This window comes from Coptis chinensis, chromosome 2 (assembly GCF_015680905.1).
Source record: "Coptis chinensis isolate HL-2020 chromosome 2, ASM1568090v1, whole genome shotgun sequence".
In the NCBI taxonomy this organism is placed as follows: domain Eukaryota; kingdom Viridiplantae; phylum Streptophyta; class Magnoliopsida; order Ranunculales; family Ranunculaceae; genus Coptis; species Coptis chinensis.
In genome coordinates this window covers 109,546,831-109,571,323 of record NC_141457.1, presented here as the reverse complement: position 1 = coordinate 109,571,323, position 24,493 = coordinate 109,546,831, and the positions used below count along the sequence as shown (strand labels likewise).

The following is a 24,493-nucleotide window of genomic DNA, read 5'->3' as shown; positions in this document are numbered from 1 at the left end:
TGCGACGGATGGAATGAAACATCCTGTCTATGAAGTTAAAAAAAAAAACTAAAAAAGTCTAAAAAACATGCGAGTCAGAATGTTTCTGAAAAAAAAAAGCCGAAAAAATTAAAAAAAACACACAAGACGGAATAAAACATTCCGTCCGAAGTTTCCAACTCAGCTACTATCTCGGTTGAAAGTTTCACTCTTGTTTTGATTTGAGAAAATAGTCACTTTGATATTCACTTTTGTATTGGATAAAGGTTTTTGACCATTTAGAGGTGTGAATATTGTCACAATCCCTTGATATTCATCTGCATTGGGAATGCTCTAATGGAATGGAAGTTTCTAAATTGAACAGCAGTACAGTACAATGCTTGATAAACAGGCCCAAACCTTTCTCCAGTATAGATATTTTGGACTTGGAAAACGTCTGGGTATGGGAACACTTGGAAGTTCCAATTGGTCTTTTGGGTTCCACCGTTCCAGACTTGAATTTTACAGTTTGCTGATCCACATTCGAAGACTCAACGTTAGAGTTCGAACTGCTTCCAAGAGTCCGGTATTTCAACACATTCACAACCAACCAAATGAGAAGCAAATAGAAGAAAATGGTGCCAATAGCTATGTAAGCTAAGGGATTGACAATATTCTGTGCTTGCAGAAACCTCTGTATTGGCTAATTAAGAGCAGAAGCATAGAGTTGAGGGAGTGCATATAAATATCTGGGTTTGATCAGCTATGGATGTCCCTAGGCCCAATTAATAATTCTACAATGACGAGAGAAGCATACTACTTCGCTCCATAGAGCGTGACTTATGGCCTATTGTAGGTTATAAGATATAATTTTTAATACACATATATATATATATATATATTTAGTAAAAAAGACTCCCGTACAGTTATGTTTTATTAGATAGATTTTTCCAAGTATAGATAGATTCGGTCACACCCTAACAGTAGTAGATGTGACTGAGGTTTAAAGATTAGTTGCTAAATAATCATTTAGATTTAGACTTATTTATTCATTTTATTGACAATGTAGACTACTAGGGTGTGCCTGTGCCTGTATGGCACTGTAACCCAGCACCTTTGACCCATTCATATAGCCCAATAGCCTATTGACCCGTTCGTATAGCCAAATAGCCCATGTATTGTCCCATCAAAAAGTAAATTGGATGTTGGATTGCAAACTAGATGCAATCCACTTCAAACGTTAAGATTCTATCATGTCATATTTTGTTGAAAATGAATAATAACCATTGGATGGAGTCTTTCGGACCCATACAGTTATGTTTTATTAGATAGATTTTACTTTTTAAGATTGCTAAAGAATTTGGTAATTCAAGTGATCTATCAAATATCAATTAGTATTTTTAGTTTTTTATGGATGGTATTAATCGGAGGGCCCATAGCCCATGAACAATACAACTGCAGGATTAAATACAAGATATTTTATTTTACATCCTTAAATTTGGACCGTAGTTGCTGAACTAAATGGACTGCAACTGCACTGCCATGGACTTAGCACTCTAATATTCAATGAGACCAACTTACTTGACGGCGATTGAGGACCATAGCATTTATCATTCTTCTCAATCTCACTAGGCCAACCCAATAAAGAACGGGAAGAAGTTGGTGCAGATAAAAAGATCACTTAAATTTGTCTCAATGAAGGTCTATTCCACCCTTGTGAATTCCAAGTCTTGTTCTAAAACCTTGTAGAAAGGTGAATGCTAATCTTAAAAAACCATTAAAGGAGGCATTTAGCAATTGACCTGGCGAAAAGATAAATACTCAGCCGAGCGGGATGGGCATCCTTTCGTTATGTGAGTCCGGCTTTCCTTGTATGAGCTCCTGTACGTGAAAGAAATTCCAAAACGCATAAGTCATGCCAAAGTTGGGATTAGTTTTGGACTAAACAAGGATCAGCTAAATATGCACGCCCAATTAGTTTTAGAATGTTCTGTTCCTCGCACACGGCAGTCAAATTTTTTTAATTATATATATCTTTGGAGTGTGTGATTTGAAATAGGGTTAATGAGTGTTATCCCCCACTAGATGAGCCAATTAGGATCCCCTTCCCCCACCAACCCAATTTGGGGGGGGGAGTGTTCATCTGGGGGTAATACTAGTTAACCTTTTGAAGTAACCATCCAATCATGTCTTTAATTTCCCGCCTTCCTAGTGTTTACTTTTAATTTTCCTCTTCTAGAAGAGGGTCACAAATGCACAACCATAGGTAGATAGAAGAGGATCATAACTGTGCAACCACGGGTAGATATTCAAAAGGCAATATTGTGCATTTCGTGTTGAGGGAAGTGACTGTTTTACTCTCTTTTGAAATAAAAGTTAGGGGGGCCAAAGCTCTTAATTGCTGGTCTTCAACCCTCTCTTTTTTCCACACTGTTCCAACTGTCCAGCCATAATATATACATGTAAGTTCCAAATGTTGAGCCTCAGAAGACCCGGCAGTTGATAAGAACATGGCGTCAAATGAAGGGGCTGGGGATGAGGAAAGCCAATTCACTAGCAGAATTCAACCTTTCTCTTCTACTCCTAGGCAAGTTATCTTTACTTGGGAGTGTCAATTACTTTGATCTGTTTCTCTTCTGGTCCCTTTCATCTTAATTCAAAACTTTGGGGGCAATGCTGTTATTTCCGTGTTTTAATTTACATGAATACTTCAGGAGCAGTGCGTACATGTATTTAACACTTCATTGTCGAACTGCAAATATGTGTGTGTATAACATTAGGTAGTAGCATCTTTACTCTGTTGAATAGGATAATTGAAACTCAGCTCAGAGTCCTCATTAACAATCAATAAATGCTTAGAGTTTTCAAACCATATTGCCCATTGTATGTCATAATTTTTCTTATTTAGTTGAATAATGGATTATGATAAATTATTAGAATAAGGAACATAGGTTGGCTGTTGAATTAGGTTCAATTCACATTTGCTTCCAACAAAACTATGCTAGGCGTGGTGTAATGTCAATTTGAATGTTGAGAAATATCTTTCGGGAAAATCGGTTCTTGGATCAACTCTTCACCTAGTAAACCAGTAGTATTATCTCTATTAATATCCTGATAAAGAAAAAAAAATTAGTAACGTACTAGCTTCTCTCATACAATATTTCAACTATACCATTTATTTTTTGAGCCATAAAATTAACTGATTTTTTGGTATGTTCCTCCAATGTATATACAGGGAAGAAGACTTGAAAAAGGATGGAAAACACATTTCGTCCACCCTCAGTGTAAGTTTGGGGTTAGAGGAATTGTACTCCCTCAAGGTGAGTTTCTATAATGTGGTATGTCATCTGGTCTGACTGTGTTGTTCCCTACCGGCAGTGGTGATGAACATAGTCAGACCCTTAAGCAGTGACACTCCTGCTCCACCACCTATTTTAACAAAATTGTGCATCAATTATTAGGTGTGGCGAGCATCCCTTGCAGAGCTTCTCGGCACAGCAACCCTTGTGTTTGCAATTGACACCCTTGTCATTTCTTCCTATGAAACTGAAACCAAAATGCCAAATCTAGTCATGTCCATACTCATTGCCATTTCAGTTACTATCCTTCTTCTTGCTACTGGTCCTGTATCAGGGGGGCATATTAATCCAGTCATCACATTCTCTGCCGCTCTTATTGGCCTCATATCCATATCTCGGGCCATAATCTACATTCTAGCACAATGCATCGGAGGGGTTGTAGGTGCACTTGCACTCAAGGCTGTGGTAGGTAGCACCATAGAACATGCATTCTCGCTTGGCGGATGCACCCTTAATGTAATTACTCCGGGCCCTAATGGACCGATTGCAGTGGGTATTGAGACAAGTTCAGGACTCTGGCTTGAAATCATATGCACTTTCATATTGTTGTTTGCCTCTATATGGATGGCATTCGATGAGCGCCAAACAAAGGCTCGTGGACATGTGACCGTGTTTACCATCATCGGAATTGTCATTGGGCTATTGGTATTTATATCCACAACAGTAACAACAAAGAAAGGGTATGCTGGTGTTGGGATGAACCCGGCAAGATGTTTCGGGCCTGCCGTCATTAGAGGAGGTCACTTATGGGATGGACACTGGGTGTTCTGGGTTGGACCTGCTATTTCTTGTGTAGCCTTTTATTTGTACGTTAAGATCATCCCACGCGAGCATATCAACCAAGACTAAGGGAAATACGAGCTTGATTCACGTGGAATTGTTTAGATCAAGTCGTCCTTGCTTAGTTTAGTTGAACGTGTCAGTGATTTGTGGCGCTGCCTAAGTTGTATTTTGAAAGTATATTTTAATAGTGAAGCTGTCTAAGCGAGAGGACAACCTTTCTTGTGTAATGCTGTCATAGTATTTTACGACCAAGCTTCCTCTTGGCCAAGTTCATTATAATAATGAGATTAACTGCAGAAAGGAATGGGATGGAATGCAATCTAATAAAAATTACGCATAATGGCTTAGTGTTATATGGATGCGTAGTCCTTACCTGAATAGTAACAACTATCCCGACGATAATAGTGTCATCTAGAATCTAGATCTTGATTTAGTTCTGTTCAGTAAAACCCAAGTGAAATAGTAGCAATTGATATGGTAGCGTTGATATAGCATCACTCACTTGGCCTACTAGCGATGGATCATTGGTCGCAGTATGGTTTGGTAAATTTTCGAAGTCAGACAATATTTTGTGTATCCAAAAACTGATATATTTCAGAAATATTGGAGATATATATCTATTTGTTGACTGGTCAAAATTATTTTGTGTAGGTCAATATATATCACCGATACATACCAAATCATATTTAAAATATTTAAAAAAAATGGTAAAATATCAATCAAAGTTAATGATATATATCGGTCGATATGTATTGATATCTAAGAAAATCTGATATATATCAGCTCAAAATTATGTCAATATATCTATCTGATATATCATAATATTTCCATATCTTGTACCTCAAATTTCGAGATATATCACCAATACTTTTGATATTTCATTGATATTTTCAGCTCTGGAAAAAAAGAAATGTCAGCTAGCTATCACGTATTAGCATGTATAATCATGTCTTATTCACAAATTTAATTATGAATGCCTAAGATGTCACCACATCTAGTATTTTAAATCCCAAGAGGGTTCTCCAAGCAATGGTTTATAACTTCATATTTATGGGCGTTTCACGTTTGCAGGTATAAATACCAAGGCTGAAAATATCGACCGATATATCAGTGATATAAATTGGTATTTGAGGTTCGCGGATTGGATATATTACGACTAGCATCATACACGTGCTCGCACATGTTGTATTAAACAGACAAATTCTAACAAACGAAATAAGATCCAAAGAACGGGAATTGGATCATTACTGCATTCTCCAGGTGATTCGTGTCAGTGTATCGAAGGAAGGGATATGTTTAGCTCATCACTATTACTTAATTGTTTTGCAATCATTATAACGTACATAAGAGCTGGTATCCAAATTACCAAAGTGTGGATTATGAATTACCAAAATATAAACAATTATACAATGAAACATATTTTGGACTATGGTGTCTTAGGTGAATAAAAGTAAGTACTAACCACATTGAGAATTGGAAACTGATAGCGGCACATGGATGATAAACATATAGCTAAATCGCAATCATAACCTATATATATGGATAACAACATTGTTTGAATCCTTCTATAGAGAGTGTCACCATGAAAATCAAAATCCTTCTAAGCACTTACTACTACATAGGCTGTCCATACTCAAAATGCCAATATCATTTGAAGCTTTTCAAATATGGTACAATAAGCTGCTGGGTAACCTATTGTAATTCCAGATAAAAAGATCGACATAAACTCAAATACTAACTACACCCATAATAGAGATAAATCAAACAAACTTTATAATGTTGATATATATATATATGTAGAAAGATCAAAAGTAACAAAAAAAGGATCACAAACTCTTAACTTTATAAGCTTGGTATAAATAAATCTCAAGTTTCGTAAGATTTCAACATCTTTTTTATTTTCTCATGGAAACACAAACTATAAGTACAACACTCCATGCTCATCGAATTTGGCAATCAATATCTAAACAGATTCTCCTGACACACTAGGTAGATAAGCATACTTTACTATTGTAATTACATAAAATTGTAATTTGTAAATGATGGAAAATAGAACTTATACTTGATGGATAACTAAAGCCTTGCATTTATTGGTGCAAATATAGGTCTCTCAACAAACATAAGGAAGAGAAGTGCTATGGTATTTTCAAACATATCAAATAATATAACCTATTAGTACATGGTAACTAATGTATAGGCTCCAAATATACTAGGCTCTACATGGCCAAAAAAGAATGCAAAAAACTGACAGTGTAGTCATAGTATGACAAAGAAAAATCAAATAACTAATCAGCATAATCAGAATGCTATTAAACCAATTCAAATCCTTCCCACAACTAAGAGAATAGGCTCTACATACTACTGTATATAATAGAGCAAAGCCGACAAATGAAGTGTGAAACACTCTCATCAAATTTATTACTATTTTTAGTAGTCCAAATACAATCAATCAAGCGTCAAACACTCTCATCAAATTCAGTTAACACTGTTTTAATAGTTCAAAAACAATCAATTAAGTGTGATTGTATGAAAAATCAGTTACAAACTACTGCGAGATTTTTTTTAAAAAAGCACACGAAAGTGTTTGTCCTTAATATGCACTTGGAAACATTCATCTAATGATGTCCTGATTGGTCTTATTGATTATTAATATAAATCAAAGATGTGAGAACCAACTATAGACCATAATAATTGCAATGAATCGCAAAATGAAACAAATATTGCTATATATTGCATTATTATTTGGTATGAATAAAATGAAATTTGGCCCAAAACCCGTTAATTTGGCCCTAAACCCGTTAAAAGGGTTAAAAAGCCCGAAACCATATCCAGACCGAACCCGAACCCAAAACCCAGTTATATAGGGTAAAAATGCCCACCAAAACCGAACCCAACCCGAACCCGACCATAATTCCCAACAACTATATTTTCATTTATTATCTACTTATCTTCAACAAACTTTTTGGTCTTTTTGCTCATTACTATTTACTTTTGGTCCTTCAAGACAAATTACCTTTGACCGTGCCACTTTACTACTCTTCTCCCTTCTTCCCTCCAACAACTCCCCAAGAACAAGACAACCCAATCACACGTTCATGATGAAGAGATTGGTGGGTTTGATGGTGCCGCTAAGTTTGCATTCACTTCGGAAAATTTGCGGACCCTCCTCAAATATCTCTTTCTAAATGTGGTCACGAGGTCGAAAATCAAATCAGTCGGATTCACACCACCACAAGAAACTAAACTCCTAAAAGCCATCAATCTTATTGTCAAATCAATGTCGGATTCACACCACCACAAGAAGTGAAACTCCCAAAAAACCATCAATCTTATTGAGTTATTGTCTTGGAATTGCTTTGCTTTGCTTGGTCTACTTTTGTTTTCTTTTGCTTTTCAAAAAATGCAATCCCCGTGTTTTTGAATCTTTGATGATCATGGGTGGCTTTTACGATGTTAAAGTTAAACATATCAAATCCAATAAAAGAATATGGCTTTTGATTAATTAGATGAAAAAGACGTTTTTTCTTGAGATCTTGAGATCTAATAACTGAAAATGACGTTCCTGATGAAGAGATCTAATATTCTTTTATTTCATATATTTCGGGTTTTACCATACCCGAAACCCGAACCCGAACCCGACGGGTACCCGAAATATAGGGTTAGGATAGGGTTTGGTCACATGTATCCAACAAATACCCGAATCCGAACCCGACCAAAAAGAATAGGGCGGCCCCGGGTAACCCTATACCCGTTCAAAACCCGAAAAATCGGGTTCGGGCCGGGTCGGGTACCCGTTTGGACATCCCTAGGTGTGTATAACCAAAAAACAGCACACTAAACAAAAAAAAACAGCCTTTTAAATTTCACATTGTCACATTGAGCATATTTAAACATAATTAATAAATAAATAATAATAATAATAATAATAATGCACGTCTTATTAGAGATAATTAGTATACACCAAATACTAAACTTGGTATTCTCTTAATTAAATCAACAAATGGGTGTCCTAAAAATTGTACAAACTAATCAAACATTCGAGAAATTAAATAAATGAAAGTTGACAAACGAACAACATAATGTAACGCGAGAGAGCAGGCCCGGCCCTGAGCAGGTGCCATGTGGGCGACCGCACAAGGCCCCGAATATGCAAGGCCCTAAAAATATATGTTTAGGTGAAAATGCCTATTTGGTAAATTAAAATCCCAAACCAACCAAAAGCCCAAAAAATCGGAAATTTTACAATAAACAACCGAAATGTCCTCTCATATTCTCTTTCCTCATTAATTATTCTCATAAAAATAAAATAAAATAAGATATATAATAAATGAGGAGATCTTCTCAACGGCCAGATATCTCTCTCTCCCTAATTAATAACGTTTTCTTTTGGAAAATCACTCAAATTACTTGTTGCTTGAGTCGCCCCTCAATTACGCAAATACAAAAAAAAGAGTAAAAAAAAAAAAATCCTCATTTACCTTCTGATCATCTAGTATCCTCTCGTTCTCAAAATTTCTTTATTTACAATTGTAGATTTGTATTAGTTTTCACTTTGATCAATCTCAATTAAGGGTGGAATTCGAGCTAAACAAGCTGAGCTTTACCATGCTCAAGCTCGGCTCGCTAATTACACAAGCTTTAAATTGAGCTCGAGCTCGGCTCATATAGTTAAACGAGCGAGCTCGAGCCGAGCTTAAACGAGCCAAGCCCGAGCTGAGCCCGAGCCGCTCAGTTATTTTACACTATAAATATGCTATTTAAGCTAAACGAGCCGAGCTTCATCAAGCTCATTTGTTACACGAGCTTTAATTTGAGCTCGAGCTTGGCTCATATAGTAAACGAGCGAGCTCGAGCCGAGCTTAAACGAGCCAAGCCCAAGCCGAGCTCCGAGCCCTCGGCTCAAATTCCACCCTTAATCTCAATTACTTATTCACCTAACTTTTGATTTTTCTTCAAGTAAGCATAGCTTATAGAATTTTGTTGACTGTTCCCGTTACTGTTGCGTTTGCAGAAATAAGCTTTTCAAAATTAAAATGATTGAAATCATATCTTAGATCGACTTTATCACAAAAAAGACTAAAAAGCTTCATTGATGATTTTGCAACTAAAAATGCGAGAAGAGCAATATTTCGATGATCCATTTTGTATTGATGGAAGACTGGAAGAGAGCCACATTTTGTTGTTTGCACAGGGCCATTGAAAACTCAGGGACGGCCCTGCGAGAGAGAGAGAGAGACCTACTGATGATCCGCTCCCCGAATCGTGTGACGAAACCCAAATAATACCGATCTTCTCATAAATCCATATATGCACGTACTACTTCAGATGTAACGTTTGAAGAAACTAAAGCTCTTTCTATATACAAATAGTTTAGAATGCAAACTATAATCAGATAAAAACATTAATATATATACTACTATGAGAGTCACAGAACATCAAAAAGTGTAATATTGGACTTATTAATCTAATTCGAAGTGCAAGTTGTTGTAGAAAAGTAATAATATAACAAAAGGAGACATGAGATACCATATAAATTGAAAAAATTCTCAATCTCAATAGTAATAGACTTTGCACAATCTTATTTGTAACCTGCTTAAGATCATATAATATATGACATAACACACTCAACGATAATTGTAATGTAAATAGAAAGGTGATTAACACAATGCACACACTGAGTAGTGCCAAACACAAACTAATTTAACTTGACATATTACTCTCCAAAAGTTAATGATTACGCCAAAAGAATATTGAAAGAGTTTATTTGATTGTCAAAAGTGTTGTTAAATCTTTTGCACCCATTCTGGATGAACTATTGACTCTTATGAGAAAGTCGTAAATTAAGCATTTTATTTCCAGAAGTGCAGAGTGAAGGATGCAGAGTACTTACTAAGCTTTAACTCCAACCACATCTAGCAGTTCTACGAACCAGGATTCGATAGGATGCTATGTAGATTTAATTTATTTAGGACCCATTTTTCCATTAGGAGCATTTAGATTTTTTCCATCCTTTTGAGTTAAACGCCCTAAGTCCATCCTCTGAACTTCCTCTCGGATAGAGATAAAAATCTTGTGAACCATGCTGCAATTTTTTTTTAGGTGCGAGAGAGAGAGAGAGGAGTAGTAACCCTCGTAAATACAAAAAAAAAGAGAAAAGAAAAACAATTGACATGGACTTCAAATTTATCTTGTGGATTTGAAACTTTATTTTTTTTTAATCAGATCTGAAACTTTATTTGTTAAAGCTTCCAGCTTATACTGAGAAGCAGTAAACTTCTCCCTCATCAGACGGTGAAGAAAAAGCGTATAGAATTTAGAGAGAGAGAGAGACTGAGAGAGTGAGTTAAAAACGAGAAGAGTATAAATTTTTTTTGTTAAATGCAAAATGACAATTTTGCCTCTGTGATGGACACAAAACGTGACACCAACTCACTATTCTTCCTACTCCATATTTTTCTAATATAGTAAGATATATTATATGGATATATTGATACATTTTGGATCCGATATATATATGATTTTCTTATATATCGACCGATATATCCGATATAAATTGTTTACTGGACCAATCTTTGATTGATATAAATTGGTGTATATCAGTGATATTTTCTGATATATCAACATACAAAACAAAATTTTGACTGGTCAACAAAATAATATATATATCCACCAATCGGTTTTTGGAGGGTCCGATATCTACTATCTATATACTAAAGCAGAGACCTCTAATTGATGATTTTCTCTTTCCTATGTGGCACTCTAATATGAGAGAGTTATTTTTTTTCTCTCTCCTATGTGGCACTCTAATATGAAAGATAGTCTTTTCTAATAGCCTACAATCTCACATACATAGAACCTCTTAGGGCATCTCCAATGGAGGGTGTAAATTGTTTAAAGTGTAAAATTTACACTCTAAATGTCAAAAACATGTTTCCAATGGGAGGTGTAAATCCCAGGCGATAAGCTAATAGTTAATAGAGGGGGTGGGGAATTCCCCATCCGGCTATTAGTTAATAAACATTTCGGACGTCACTTGAAGTAACGTCCCAATTAAAAAGAAATTCGGACGTCACTTAAACTCACGTCTGTTTTATTTTTTTTAGAATTGTAACGTGTTTGCGACGGGTAAAGACCGTCATTTATTGGTTGGCCCAGTTTTAATAAACTTCGGACGTTACTCAAAGTGACGTGCGGTTTGTTTTTTTTTGTTAAACCCCTTGCGACGGACTTTGACCGTCGGTTTTTCTCAGTTTTTTAATTTTACACACTCTTAAACTTTGTTGCATTGGATACCATTTTGGATGTGGAAACTATTAATGTGTAAGAGGGGCCATAAAATCCTAATGGCACTTATGTGGCACTTATGTGGAGGTGTATATATACACTCTCCATTGGAGATGCCCTTAGGAGAGTTTGAGTGTATTTCTAATTATTATATTTGGAGAGTTTGAGTGTATTTTCAATTCTTACATATTTGATCAAATAAAAAAAATTGCTAAAAAATAGGTGATTTGTAAAAGGTAATTTCCTATTATGAATCAAACACTTTTAGTGTTCCAATTCTTATATATTTGATCAAATAAAAAAAAAAAAAAATGTAATTTGTAGAATTCCTTATTACAAATCATACAATTTTAGTGTCTATGATAAAACACCGACTTATTTCGAATATATTCTTAACACGGCCTCAAAACATAGTTAAAAACAATTATACAAAAAATAACATCACAAAATATATAATAGAAAATGAAAAAAAAAAATTAACGACAAAGCAATAATCACAAATATTTTTAAAAATTGCTAAAAAATAGGTGATTTGTAAAAAGTAATTTTATATTACGAATCAAACACTTTTAGTGTTCCAATTCTTATATATTTGATCAAATAAAAAAAATTGCTAAAAAATATGTAATTTGTATAAACTAATTCCTTACTACAAATCATACAATTTTAGTGTCTATGATAAAACACCGAATTTATTTCAATATATCCTTAACATGGCCTCAAAACATAGTTAAAAACAATTATACAAAAAATAACATCACAAAATATATAATAGAAAATAAAAAATAAAATAAATAAAATAAAATAAAATAAAAAAATAAAAAAACAGCAAAGCAATAATGACAAATATTTTAAAATATATATAATAATGAATGAAACTAACGTAAAAAACAATTAACGGGAACCAAAACCTGGATGCAAATGTATCAACTAACCTCAAATAATATTTAACGGAAAATCGAACCTGGATGCAAATGCAAACATTAAACTAATCTTAAAAAGTAATTAATAGAAAATTGGAATATATATGGATACAACTGTATTAAACTAACCTCAAAGAATAATTAACGGAAAATCAAAACTTGAATGCAAATACATTAAACTAACATAAAAAAATAATTGTCGACAAATCGGAAACTGGATGCAAATGCATTGAGCTAACCCTCAAAGATTAAATTAATAGAAAATCAGAAACTGGATGCAATTGCATTGAATTAACATCAAAGAAAAATTAATTATTAATTGGAAACATGATGCAAATCGTGGAACTAATATTAAAAAATAATTAATGGGAAATCGAAACCGGATGGAACCGCGACCAACTAATCTCAAAAATAAACTGGATGCAAATGCATTGAACTAACCTCAAGAAATAATTAATGGTAAATAGGAAACCTGGATGCAAATTCATTGAACTAATCTCAAACAATAATTAATGAGAAATCGAAAACTAGATGCAAATGTAACTTTATCAAATAATAAACGAAAAATCGAACCTGATGCAAATGCATTAAACTAATCTCACGAATAATTAATGGGAAATCGAAACTGATGCAAATGTATTGAACTGACCTCAAAGAATAATTAATATGGAATTGGAAATTAGATGCAAATGTATTGAACTAATCAAAAAGAATAATTAACGAAAATCGAAACTAGATGCAAACCGCATTGAACTGATCTCAAAAAATAAATAACGGGAATTGGAAATTGGATGCAACTGTATTGAACTAACCTCAAAATATAAATAACGGAAAATCAGAAACCGGATGCAAATACATTAAACTAACCTCAAAACATAGTTGGGTTATATGTTGTGGGAATGTCTCGGTAAGTATAGTTTTGCATTTAAAATGATGTTTATCTTATCTCTTTCCGTATGATTGGGAACTCTTTGCTATTCAAGTAGATACAATATATATGAACTTCACCTTATTAGGCAATCTCACAAAACTTCAATCAAACTTCTATTATTAAACAACAAAATGAAGTTGAAGGGTTTTATTAAAGGTACATGAGTTATTTTTTTTAATGGAGAATAAGGTTTTCACGTTATAAGAAATTTGGTTGAGTGATCAATATAATATTAATATATAAAAGTTTTGCATATTTACAAATATTTTTCAAAATAATTAATATAACAACACCCGTTCGTAGATAATCTTTGAAGATTCTACATAGTAAGTCATGCATAATTTAAAGAATAATTAATGGGAAATCGGGAACTGGTAATCTTCAATGATCCCACATAATAAATCAAACATAATTTACTTTTTATGTCATGTTTGCAAGGACACTACAGATGGATCAGTAGAAGTTGGTATTATACACCACATTGGATAATTAAAAGGAAATTGGAAATTGGATTCAAATGCATAACTGAGCTCAAAGAGTAATTAACGGAAAATTGGAAACTTTATGCAAATGCAATAAACTAAACTAAAAAATTAATTAACTAGAAATTGAAAACTGGGTGCAATTGCATTAAACTAACGTCAGATAATAACTAAAGGGAAATTAGAAACTGTATACAAATCCTTGAAAAATATTTAATGGGAAATCAAAAACGGTATGCAAATACATCAAACAAACCTCAGATAATAATTAATAGGCCGAGAAATCGGAAACTGGATGCAAATACATTAAACTAAACTCAAAAAATAATTAACATAAAATAAAAAACCGAATGTAACTGCATTAAACTAACCTCATAGAATAATTGATGGGAAATCGGAAACTAAATGCAAATGCATTGAAATAATCTCAAAAATAATTAATCTGAAATCGAATCCGGATATAATTGCATCGAACTAACCTCAAAACATAAATGTCGGAGACTAGATGCGGATGTATTGAACTAACCTTAAAAGAGTTATTAACGGAAATCGAAAACTAGATCCAAATGCAATGAACTAATCTCAAAGACAAATTAATCTAAAAACATTGAAAAATGGATGAAACTACTAATCAACTAACCTAAATGAATAATTATCGGAAATTATAAATGTGATGTAATTGCATTGAACTAACCTCAAAAAATAATTAACGGGAAATCGAAAACTTGATGCAAATGCATTGAACTAACCTCAAAGAACAATTAACATAAATTCGGAAATTGGATGCAACTGCATTGAACTAACCTCAAAAAATAATTAACAAAAAACCAAAAACTAGATGCAACTGCATTAAACTAAAATAAGATATTAACTAATGGGAAATCAGAAATTGGATGCAAATGCATTGAAATATCCTCAAAAAATAGTTAACGAAAATCGAAAGTCGAATGTAATCATGATCATGATCGACCTCAAAGCATAAATGTCGGTTTTTTAGCCTTCTCACATGAGTAATTACTTACGAGTAATTAGGAACCCAAAATGAAAGTGAGTTTAAAAAAACAGACTCTTACATGTATGCAAACCGTGATAGAAATTGTAAACTATCGAACTAACCTAGAAAAACAATTAACAGAAATCGAAATTGGATCTGAGATGTATTGAACTAACCTCAAAAGAGTAAATAACGAGAGATTAGAACTTGGATGCAAATTCAATAAACTAATCTCAAATACTAATTAACTAAACATAAAAACTGGATGCAATCATCTTGAATTAACCTTAATGAATAAGTAACGGGATATCATAAAATGGATGCAATTGCACCTAACTAACCTTAAATAATAATTGATGGAAAATCGAAAACTTCATGCAAGCATTGAACTAACCTCAAAGAATAATTAATGAGAATTTGGAACCGGATGCAACATACTACATTAAACTAACCTCAAAGAATAATTAATGAAAAATCATAAACTTGATGCAAATGCATTCAACTAATAACCCTAAAATATATTTGTATTATATGTAGGGGGAATAAATGTCTCGACAAATATAGTTTTGCATTTTAAGTAATGTTTATCATACTTCTTTTATTGTGATTGGGAATGCCTTGCTATTCAAGTAGCTTCAATATTATCTTCACCAAATTGGACATTCTCAAAAAACTTCAATCAAACTTATATTGTTAAAACTAACAATGAAAAGAAGTCGATGAGTTTTATCAAAGTTTGATGCTTCCTTTTTATAGAGAGTGGTGCAAGAAATTTAATTGAGTAATTAATATAATTTTCATATCTCATAGCTATGCATAGTTGTTAATATTTTTTAATAATTTTAATATAACGACACTTTCGTTTGTAGGACACGCTCATGTGATAAATCTTTTCAAGTGGGGAGTAGTGTATTCTTTGAGGATATGGAAACAATCAATCTATTTTAGTGATTTGTACACATTAGTACGTAAAATTTGCGGTGATGATTTACCGTTAAATCACCATAAATCTAATAAAACTATTATACAAGCTAGATCGAGTTTAAGATAATTCTATTTGAAAATTACGGATTAATATCATAAACCACAAAGTGAAGAGGCTATCTCAATTTGATCCCTTAGTTTCTAAGTACTTATATACCATAATCATTTGCTTTCGGCTATCTCAATTTGATCCCTTAGTTTCCAAGTACTTATGCACCATAATCATTTGCTCATTAACGTATTTGGTTTATTTTCAATAAAAATATATTTTGATTCAAAATTTCTTTGCTAAATCACCATAAATCTAAAAAACTATTATACAAGCTAGATCGAGTTTAAGATAATTTTATTTAAAAATTATGGATTAATATCCTAAACCATAAAGTGAAGATGCTATCTCAATTTGATCTTTTAATTTCTAAGTACTTATGCACCATAATCGCTGCTCATTAACATATTTCGATTTATTTTTAATAAAAATATATTCTGATTCTAAAATTTGTGTGAGACATTTTATAAAGCCTTTTCAGCACACAAAATATTTAATAGATCCCGGGCGTATGCCCGGGTCCAAAATCTAGTATCACCTGATATCGAATTATTGGGCCTTGATAAATATTATGAAGCATTATTGGGCCTTGATAAATACTATGAAGCTGCACCCAAAAAGTGATGGACTCTCCCAATCTTTCACATACATCTTCATGCTGCCTTGACCACACCTTCCGATGGCAATGGTGTGAATCTTGAGGCATCATGGAGTCATGGACAAGTGAATGAAGGCCTTGAAGGGCTCTATCATTTTTCGGATGTGTCCTGGCAGCGTTGATGTGTCTATTCACATGAGAACAATTTATTAATTTTAAATTAGAATATATTCTCTTGAATCAGGGATTAAATCAAATAAATATTGAAAAAAAATATATCATTGACCAACTCTCTCCAAACTAATGTAGGCGAAGAAGTATCCCACAAAATCAGGCTTGCATAGTTTTCTGTATAAGTTTAGTGGGCAACCACTCATTCACATTCTCCGTTATTATAATTTATAAGTTTAGATATTGCCTATATAAACATGCACGTAGTATTGAAAATTCAGACCCAAACACATAGACCCTAAATATGGCGGGTAATATAGGATTTGGGGATGAGGAAAGGCAATTGTCCGGCAGAGTCCAACCAGTCTTTTCTACTCCAAGGCAAGTGTAGTTTCTATTGTTTATTATGGCAAATTGACAAAAAGTTTAAAAATTAGAAAAGTTTTCGCTTAAGAACATTTAGCAGCTAGCTTCTGTTCATTCAAATGACAGGATCATCTTCTGTTCATTCAAATGACCACAGGACAGAAGGCTGGAAAAACGAGGATGGGAAGAAGCCCGCTTTATCAACATTTAGTGGAAGATTGGGATTGCAGGATTTTTACTCACTCCAGGTAAGTGTCTATATATATACATTATATTAATATTAATGCGAGGAACGACTGTTACTTGACCTACATGACTACATCATAGTTTCTACCATATATTATTAGCGATAAAAGCCATTTTATTCACTAGTAATTAGAATGTTGATGATATTGTACTTATTTGGATTTATTAGGTATGGCGAGCATCCATTGCTGAGCTTCTTGGTACAGCAACTCTTGTTTTTGCAATTGACACAATAGTCATCTCTTCCATTGAAACCGAAACCAACGTTCCAAACTTGCTCTTGTCGATTTTAGTTGCCATTTTGATTACAATTCTTCTTCTGGCCACCAACCCTATATCTGGGGGCCATATAAATCCTGTAATTACTTTCTCTGCAGCACTTCTAGGCCTTATAACCGTTTCTAGGGCAATTATCTACATTCTAGCCCAATGTATCGGAGGCCTGTTAGGTGCACTTGCACTCAAGGCTGTTGTGGGTAGCTCCATAGAGCGCGCATTCTCGCTTGGGGGGTGCACCGTTAGTGTGATTGCACCAGGCCCACATGGGCCCACTACAATTGGTATTGAAACAAACCAGGCACTCTGGCTTGAAATAATTTGTACATTTGTGGTGCTTTTTGCCTCTATATGGATGGCATTCGATGAACGGCAAGCAAAGGCCCATGGTGCTCTTACTGTATGCGCCATCGTTGGCATTGTGATGGGGCTAATGGTGTTTGTATCCACAACAGTAACAACAAAGAAAGGGTATGCTGGTGTTGGGATGAATCCAGCCAGATGTATTGGTCCTGCAATTGTAAGAGGAGGTCACTTATGGGATGACCACTGGATCTTCTGGGTTGGGCCAGCCATTGCTTGTGTAACCTTTTATTTGTACGTCAAAATCATTCCACGCCAGCATTTCAAAGACTAACAGGGAACACGACCTTTTATTCTATGGGCTTTTTCCGGATTAGTTTTATTGGCGCTCGTCTCATTTCTTTACTCATTGATATGAAATTCGGGATGTTGAAGCTGTTAAATGAACGAACATTCATGTAAAAATGCTATCAGAATATATATTCGGATTGATCGTTTTCATCTGTCATCGTCAATATAAATCGAGTAGGCCGGATGATAAAAATGAGAAATCTCTTGAAAATCACTAAATATGATTGGCAGTCCATACTCAATAACCTAGTATATATCATAGAAATTCATTCTTAGATTTTATACAACAAAGAACAAACAGAACAAGGTCCCTTGTCTCAAATTTATTTTCAACTGTAAAAGATGATTTTTTTTCGGTGACTATGTAATGAATTCTCTCGCTTGGGCTGGATTTTATAAGTTATTTATTATGACACGATGAAATCATTTCGATTTTATATTAACTTTGATGTATTTTGATCATGTTCTTGTTCCATTGAAATTTGGGTCCCATGTTCTGCTATGGAGTCTAGAACTCTAGATACTTTATACTCTTGACCTTGGGGTGATAATTTGGCCCTCAACCCGACTCTCAAAAATTTACAAAAGTCCTCAATACCTGCTTTCATATGACTCCTCTTCTCACATTTGAAGAAAGACCCTCATGCCTATCATGGTCTCTTTGAAAATGGCGGATGTCCCTAGAACAAAGTGCTACCCTTCCTCATTAAAAGCAGATCTCTCCACTTCCCTTTCCCCTTCTTATTTTAAACTCTCTTCTCCACCTAGAGCTACCCAATTTAATTAGTTTACCACAATCTAAACCCCCTACCATTTAGATTCCACAACCCAAAACTCTTTGATTCCACTAGATCTACTAATTGGAAGTGATGAAGAAGAAAAAAAATATAACATATATGTTTTATATCAACCAAATTGGTCTCTATCTTCAGGATCTGATATTTTGTGGTTGTCTCCTTTGGTGCAAAAAAAATAAACATCTTACATTATCTCAAGACCTTAAATAAGTTGGGTTTAGTTGGTTTTTGTATTGGTAGTGGTAAAACTCTTTGGATTTCTTGGTCCAACATCTCTCTATACCTCAAGGCCATGGGTTCAATGTCCGAATACATTTTGGCATTATGATTTGTTTGTTCAAAAGCCATAATAAAAAAAATTTTCTACCCCCTCCAAAAAATTTAGTTTCTTAGTAGTGTATAATTTGACTTGGACCTTTGGTGGGGCATTCCAAATTGGAATTGCTAATCTGAGTTTGTTGTTGTGGAGTTTTATGTTTTTTGACGACACTGATGACTCGTAGTCACCATGGGAGATCCAACACGGTGGAAGAAGGAGCAACTATGAAGGCCCCAAGAGAAAAGGATGGGGTTTCCAATGTGGTCGAGGTGTTTTCAGTGGTTGCTTTGAGTCTTGGAGTCTATGTCGGTTCTACCATATATTTACAAATTTCTGTTGGTTTCAACTGTTTTAATTTCAGTTTTTCTTTTCTTGTTTTCAGGTTAATGTTAATTGTTTTGATTGTAAGAAGTTATGTACAAATTAATACAATCAGGGCAGTTTATCAAAAAAAAAAAAATACCTGCTTTCATATATTTGAGGGTCGGGCCAGCCCTCATGCCTATTAGGGGCGAGCTAGTGTCTAGGTCCTAGAACATGAGCCCGACCCTCATTAGACGCTCCCTTGGCTCTCATAATTATTTTGGTTATTTTACGTTACATATATGTTTTATAACTTAATTATTTAGATTATATCAACTTTTTTCACTACAATTAATATTCAATAAGGAGTAGATTAGAACATAACATATATTTTATATAATTAAATGAAAGAGAGATATATATGTTGTATAAAAGAAAAATAAACATGCAATTATAACGTAACAACATAGTTAAGTATTGAAAGTGTAAAACTCTCATCTCTTTCACCATCTCTATACCTCATTTTCTAAAGGGATATGAATAAATTTTATATCCTTAGTACATAATCAAAAGTATAATAAAAAAATTCAAAACCTCCAAAAAAATTAGTAAATTAGTAGTGTTGGCTTGATTGGACCGGTTTTCTTTTTGGCCCTCAAAATTGAAGTTAAGCTAAAGTTTGTGTATTTATGTCATGACCCTAATTTTATTTTGTTATTTCCCTATTGTTTTATGGTTTTTTCTTTGTAAAGGCACTAAGAATGATATGGAAATGACTTGTGAGATTTTATTAGTGCCTCGCCTTGACCAAGTTGCTTAATCACATAAGGCATTAATTTTGTGTTTTTTTGTTGGCTAATCAAATCTTATCAACATTTGATAGTTTGTTTGTTTTACAATTTTTGCTATATGTGATTTTATTTTAATTTTGTATTTTGTTAAATTTAATTTTTCATCTTGGAGTACACTCTAAATTTAATTTTGATTAGTTTTTGTTAAGTTGTATGAATTGAGAGAAGACACAAAGATGGATTAAATGAAGTTTTACGAGATTCCAAAATTTAAATCACGTGTTCTATTTGTGAAGAACTCATTTGGCTCAATTCGATTGGTTTACTCTTTTAGTTTATTGAAATTAAGTTAGATTGTATTGAGATATATGAATTTTATTTTGTTATTTACTTATTGTTTTAGATTTTTCTTTTAAATGACTACAATGATATGGAAATGACTCGTGGATTTTATGGGTGTTGCTTAATCACATATAATTAATTTTAATATTTGGCTAATCAAATCAATGATAATTCATGTTATATTTAATATTTATTTTATTTTTTATTTGTTACATCTATTTTTTTATTACTTCGCACCTCATTTTAATTAGGCACGTGCTTTGCGCCTAAAACACAAAGAAAGTGTTGCGCCTTAACCCACTACACTGGTTTGAGCCTTTTAACACCCGTACTCTACTCTAGACCCTAGTCTTGAAATACCCTTATTTGTGGTGGTGTGGTACGGCGTACTGACTAGCCTAGTTCAACTCTTAAAGAGGAAAGATCACTAGGGCCGACGGGATGAAGTTTCTTATGGTCATATCCTAGAAATGCTGCCTTCTTTATACTTAATAAAGTCAATAGCATGTACATAATCTTACTTGCAGATTTATGAAACCAAGCTAGGGTTTAATTTTGGGAAAGAGCACCATCAATTCATATGGTATACTTCCGAGTATAAAATGATGGATAACATTGTCCAAAGACTTGGGACAAAGAGAGCAATGAAGTCACGTAGAGATAGAGCACGTGTATGCAATTATCATCTATACTTTACGGAGACTCCATTTTGATTACCTCCGTCGAGTGTGGTCAAACAAGGACTATTTTAAGCTTCCAAGGCCATCCAGCACCGCAGCACATGCTCTCTAATAATTCTGGTATACTTTGTTCCCGAATCCCATATGGCCCCATATGGAAGCTGCTGTAAATTAATTCTAGCTAGAGGTAATTGTGCGATGAATGTCAGCTCTAGATTTCCCAAATAATCCTTGACCCAATACCGTTAGTCTTAAATTCTTAATTACTTGGCCCTCTTAATCACCACCATTGTCTGAATACTTGGGGCTTAGAGCAACATAAATTAATTTGTTGCACCATGTTAACCTTCGGCAGTAGAAGACAAGTAATTTCTCAATCTTGGAACATATTCTTGTTTTCCAATTCCCTTCCCTGAAGAATCGAAACTAAATAACATTGCACGAATCACTCAATCAGCAAACAGTGAAAATTTAGAATGAGAAGTAAAGTCCGTGGAATGAGGACGGGGAAAAAAATATATTTCTTTAAGGAGACAAAAATCATATGAAACAAAGTGTTGGTAAAAGAAGAGCAATTAGCTTACCACCACCCACTGTGATTTATTTTTAAGGCAGGAATCAAATGATTAAAGATAAATTGATGGGTCCATTTCCTTTATTTAACTCCTTTAGTTGAGCAGCAACATCAAGTACTCGCCTTGTGCAAAATTTTGTTCATGTAAATATGTAATCGTGTGTGAGACGAAGTTTAGCAACATGCAAACAAATATATACACGGGAATCCTACACAAGAATATAATCAGCTCACTTTTGTTACTCATGCAGAAAAAAACAGAGAGGGACCGTTGATCAGTCGGATCTAGCATGACAATAGAGATAGTCTTTCTTGGAAACGCACAACATGCACTAGGAGCCAATAGATTAACACTTTTAAGTTTTAACAAGGTGGCATGTGTTTCAAAGAAGGACGTGTACCTTAAATTGACTGGGAATGGACTGATCTATACGGTCATACTGACATTACAATTTTACTAATCCAGAGCTTTATAAATCACCACAAAACACGGGAGAATAGCCCTCGGATTGACGATGACAAGTTCCTCGAGATCTGAGTATATTCCAGCACACCCACCAATAGAATCGTAACTACCAACAGACAAGATGCCCTCATCCAACGGAGCATCATCCGAGATACGCCTCACTCTTCCAGCAATCACACGACACACCAGCATGGCCCTTCTTCCATCCGTACAATTCAACCCATCATGGGCCCTACCACTACTAGCAGTAGTGCGCACCCCCTTGCAATCGTGGGCCTTACTCGAAAACCCGTGCCTTATAATAGTGCAAACTCCGCAACCCGGTATGGAACCACAAAGGTTTGATGAACCGCGTGCACCGAGTGCGCAGGTTAATGTAGTGCAGTAAAACCTTAGCAATTCGTTGCCGTCAGCTGCGCACCTGGGGTTTTTCTTTGTGTTCATGTTAGCACGTGCCTTAACTGCATCTCGGCAATCTTCGAACCGTTGGATTGTTCGTTGAGTGTTGTGGACCTTTAATATTCGTTCGATCTTGCATATTGGATTATCTTTCTTGAGCCAACTTGATTTGAAAATTATTTCTACTATGTTACGGCCAGAATCTTCAGGACCCAGCTCCTTAACTGCATAACAGTGCCAAAGACGATATTCATTCATTTTTTTTCAGGTTGGTACTCTGTAGTAAATTGGGTGGGGACTAGTTGGAAAATTCAATTTACTAAGGCGAATTTGAAAGTTTGAAAGAATAAAATTGTATATGTATCATACTATCATCTAGTCATCTAGGAATCTAACTTCAATACCTCTTTGTTTGTTTTATTGTTTAGGTCAAGAATAATGTAACAGAGACACATATAACACTGCTTAGCAAAAAAAAAAAAAAAAAAAAAAAAAAATTGCATTTATAGATATTTTACTTGTGCATTAATTTAAAGGGCCCCCTAATTTAAATGAAACTTCGGGGTAACGTTTGTAACAGAGATAAGTAAGAAGTTAAGAATGACTGAATGAACCTAAGATAAATAAATATACATACTCAATAAGTACAGTGCTACCCACCTGCATGTCTTACAGCTTGATGAAGCTCCAAGCTTTCAACTTTGGGGAAAATCTCTCCACACTCAGTGCATCTACATATGGTACTTCTTGGAACTGGATACCTGTTAATCAATTACAATATTTTCTTAAATATTACCAATTATCGAGGCCAAAATATGAAACTAGCTAGGAAGTTAGAAATGGAAAAATCATGTAATACACTAATACCTGCTAGGGTCAACGATCATGTGGCATTCATAACACCCAGAGAGCTTTCTAAATTGCACACCTCTTGATGATGATGTTGAGTAGCCAGTACCCCCACAAGCAGCATTAGATTTCATTGAACCAGAAGTAGTTGACAGTGTCGACGGTCCATTAAGCGGTTTATTACGACTCAATAACCTTGTTTCTTGACCCACACTACTCTTACTACTCTCAGGCGAATTATCAGCTCTATGAACAACTCTAGTGTTTCCATGAACAACATCTCTAACACTACAAATAGAACTACAAGAAGAACTCAACTTTGAATACCCAGCAACATTGTTCTTCGAAGGATCATGAACTTGTGTTCCTTCTACCTGTTTACATGTTAGAAGATTCTTGATTTGTTCCCATGAAGAGGGTGCAGGTGTTTGCTGTACTTTTTTCTTACGTGTTGGAGTACTAGTTTGTCTAGTTTTTGGAAAGAAACTAGAGACAGCCATGAAAGCTGAGAAAGAGGGGGTAGAGGGGGTAGAGGGAAAAGAGTTGCAGAACGAACTCCTTTGTTTAGCTTTGCTAGCGAAAGTGAGACAAATAAAGGAAAAGAAGTGAGATGTGGTTCACTGACTAATTGGTATTTAGTATTGTTTTACTACTTTGGGAGGAGTCATCTGTATGACTGTATGTTGCATAACACGCATAAAGTAATAGAAATCCATATTACTTGGTTCCGGTGTTAGTTACTCTAGGCATTGAAACATTTACCGTCCATTTTTACTCTTTCTGATGTACTCTGGATCCAAAATTTCAAACTTCATATTAATTTCAGTACTGAACTACTGATGATGAGGGTAGACTCAGATTCAATACTGCACCATTAAACAACCCCGTACCTGCAAAACTTACCAATTTTCTCCC

The 24,493-nt window shown here is 34.4% G+C and overlaps 3 protein-coding genes across 3 annotated transcripts; 2 read left to right on the top strand and 1 right to left on the bottom strand.

Moving 5' to 3' along the window:
- The first annotated feature begins 1,354 nt into the window (after positions 1-1,354).
- LOC147520452 (uncharacterized) lies at positions 1,355-4,453 on the top strand. Its single transcript, XM_086591961.1, has 3 exons — positions 1,355-2,545; positions 3,194-3,278; positions 3,420-4,453. Exons 1-3 carry the CDS (start codon positions 2,469-2,471, stop codon positions 4,164-4,166), a joined length of 909 nt encoding a protein of 302 aa, XP_086448087.1. The 5' UTR covers positions 1,355-2,468; the 3' UTR covers positions 4,167-4,453.
- A 12,350-nt stretch (positions 4,454-16,803) lies between these two features.
- LOC147520451 (putative aquaporin PIP2-6) lies at positions 16,804-18,208 on the top strand. The gene is made up of 3 exons (XM_086594951.1): positions 16,804-16,897; positions 17,040-17,130; positions 17,298-18,208. Exons 1-3 carry the CDS (start codon positions 16,821-16,823, stop codon positions 18,039-18,041), a joined length of 912 nt encoding a protein of 303 aa, XP_086451077.1. The 5' UTR covers positions 16,804-16,820; the 3' UTR covers positions 18,042-18,208.
- A 3,872-nt stretch (positions 18,209-22,080) lies between these two features.
- Positions 22,081-24,185, bottom strand: LOC147520450 (C2H2-like zinc finger protein). Its single transcript, XM_086591960.1, has 3 exons — positions 23,597-24,185; positions 23,390-23,490; positions 22,081-22,953 (listed from the first exon to the last, which is right to left on the bottom strand). Exons 1-3 carry the CDS (start codon positions 24,076-24,078, stop codon positions 22,322-22,324), a joined length of 1,215 nt encoding a protein of 404 aa, XP_086448086.1. The 5' UTR covers positions 24,079-24,185; the 3' UTR covers positions 22,081-22,321.
- Positions 24,186-24,493: the final 308 nt, after the last annotated feature.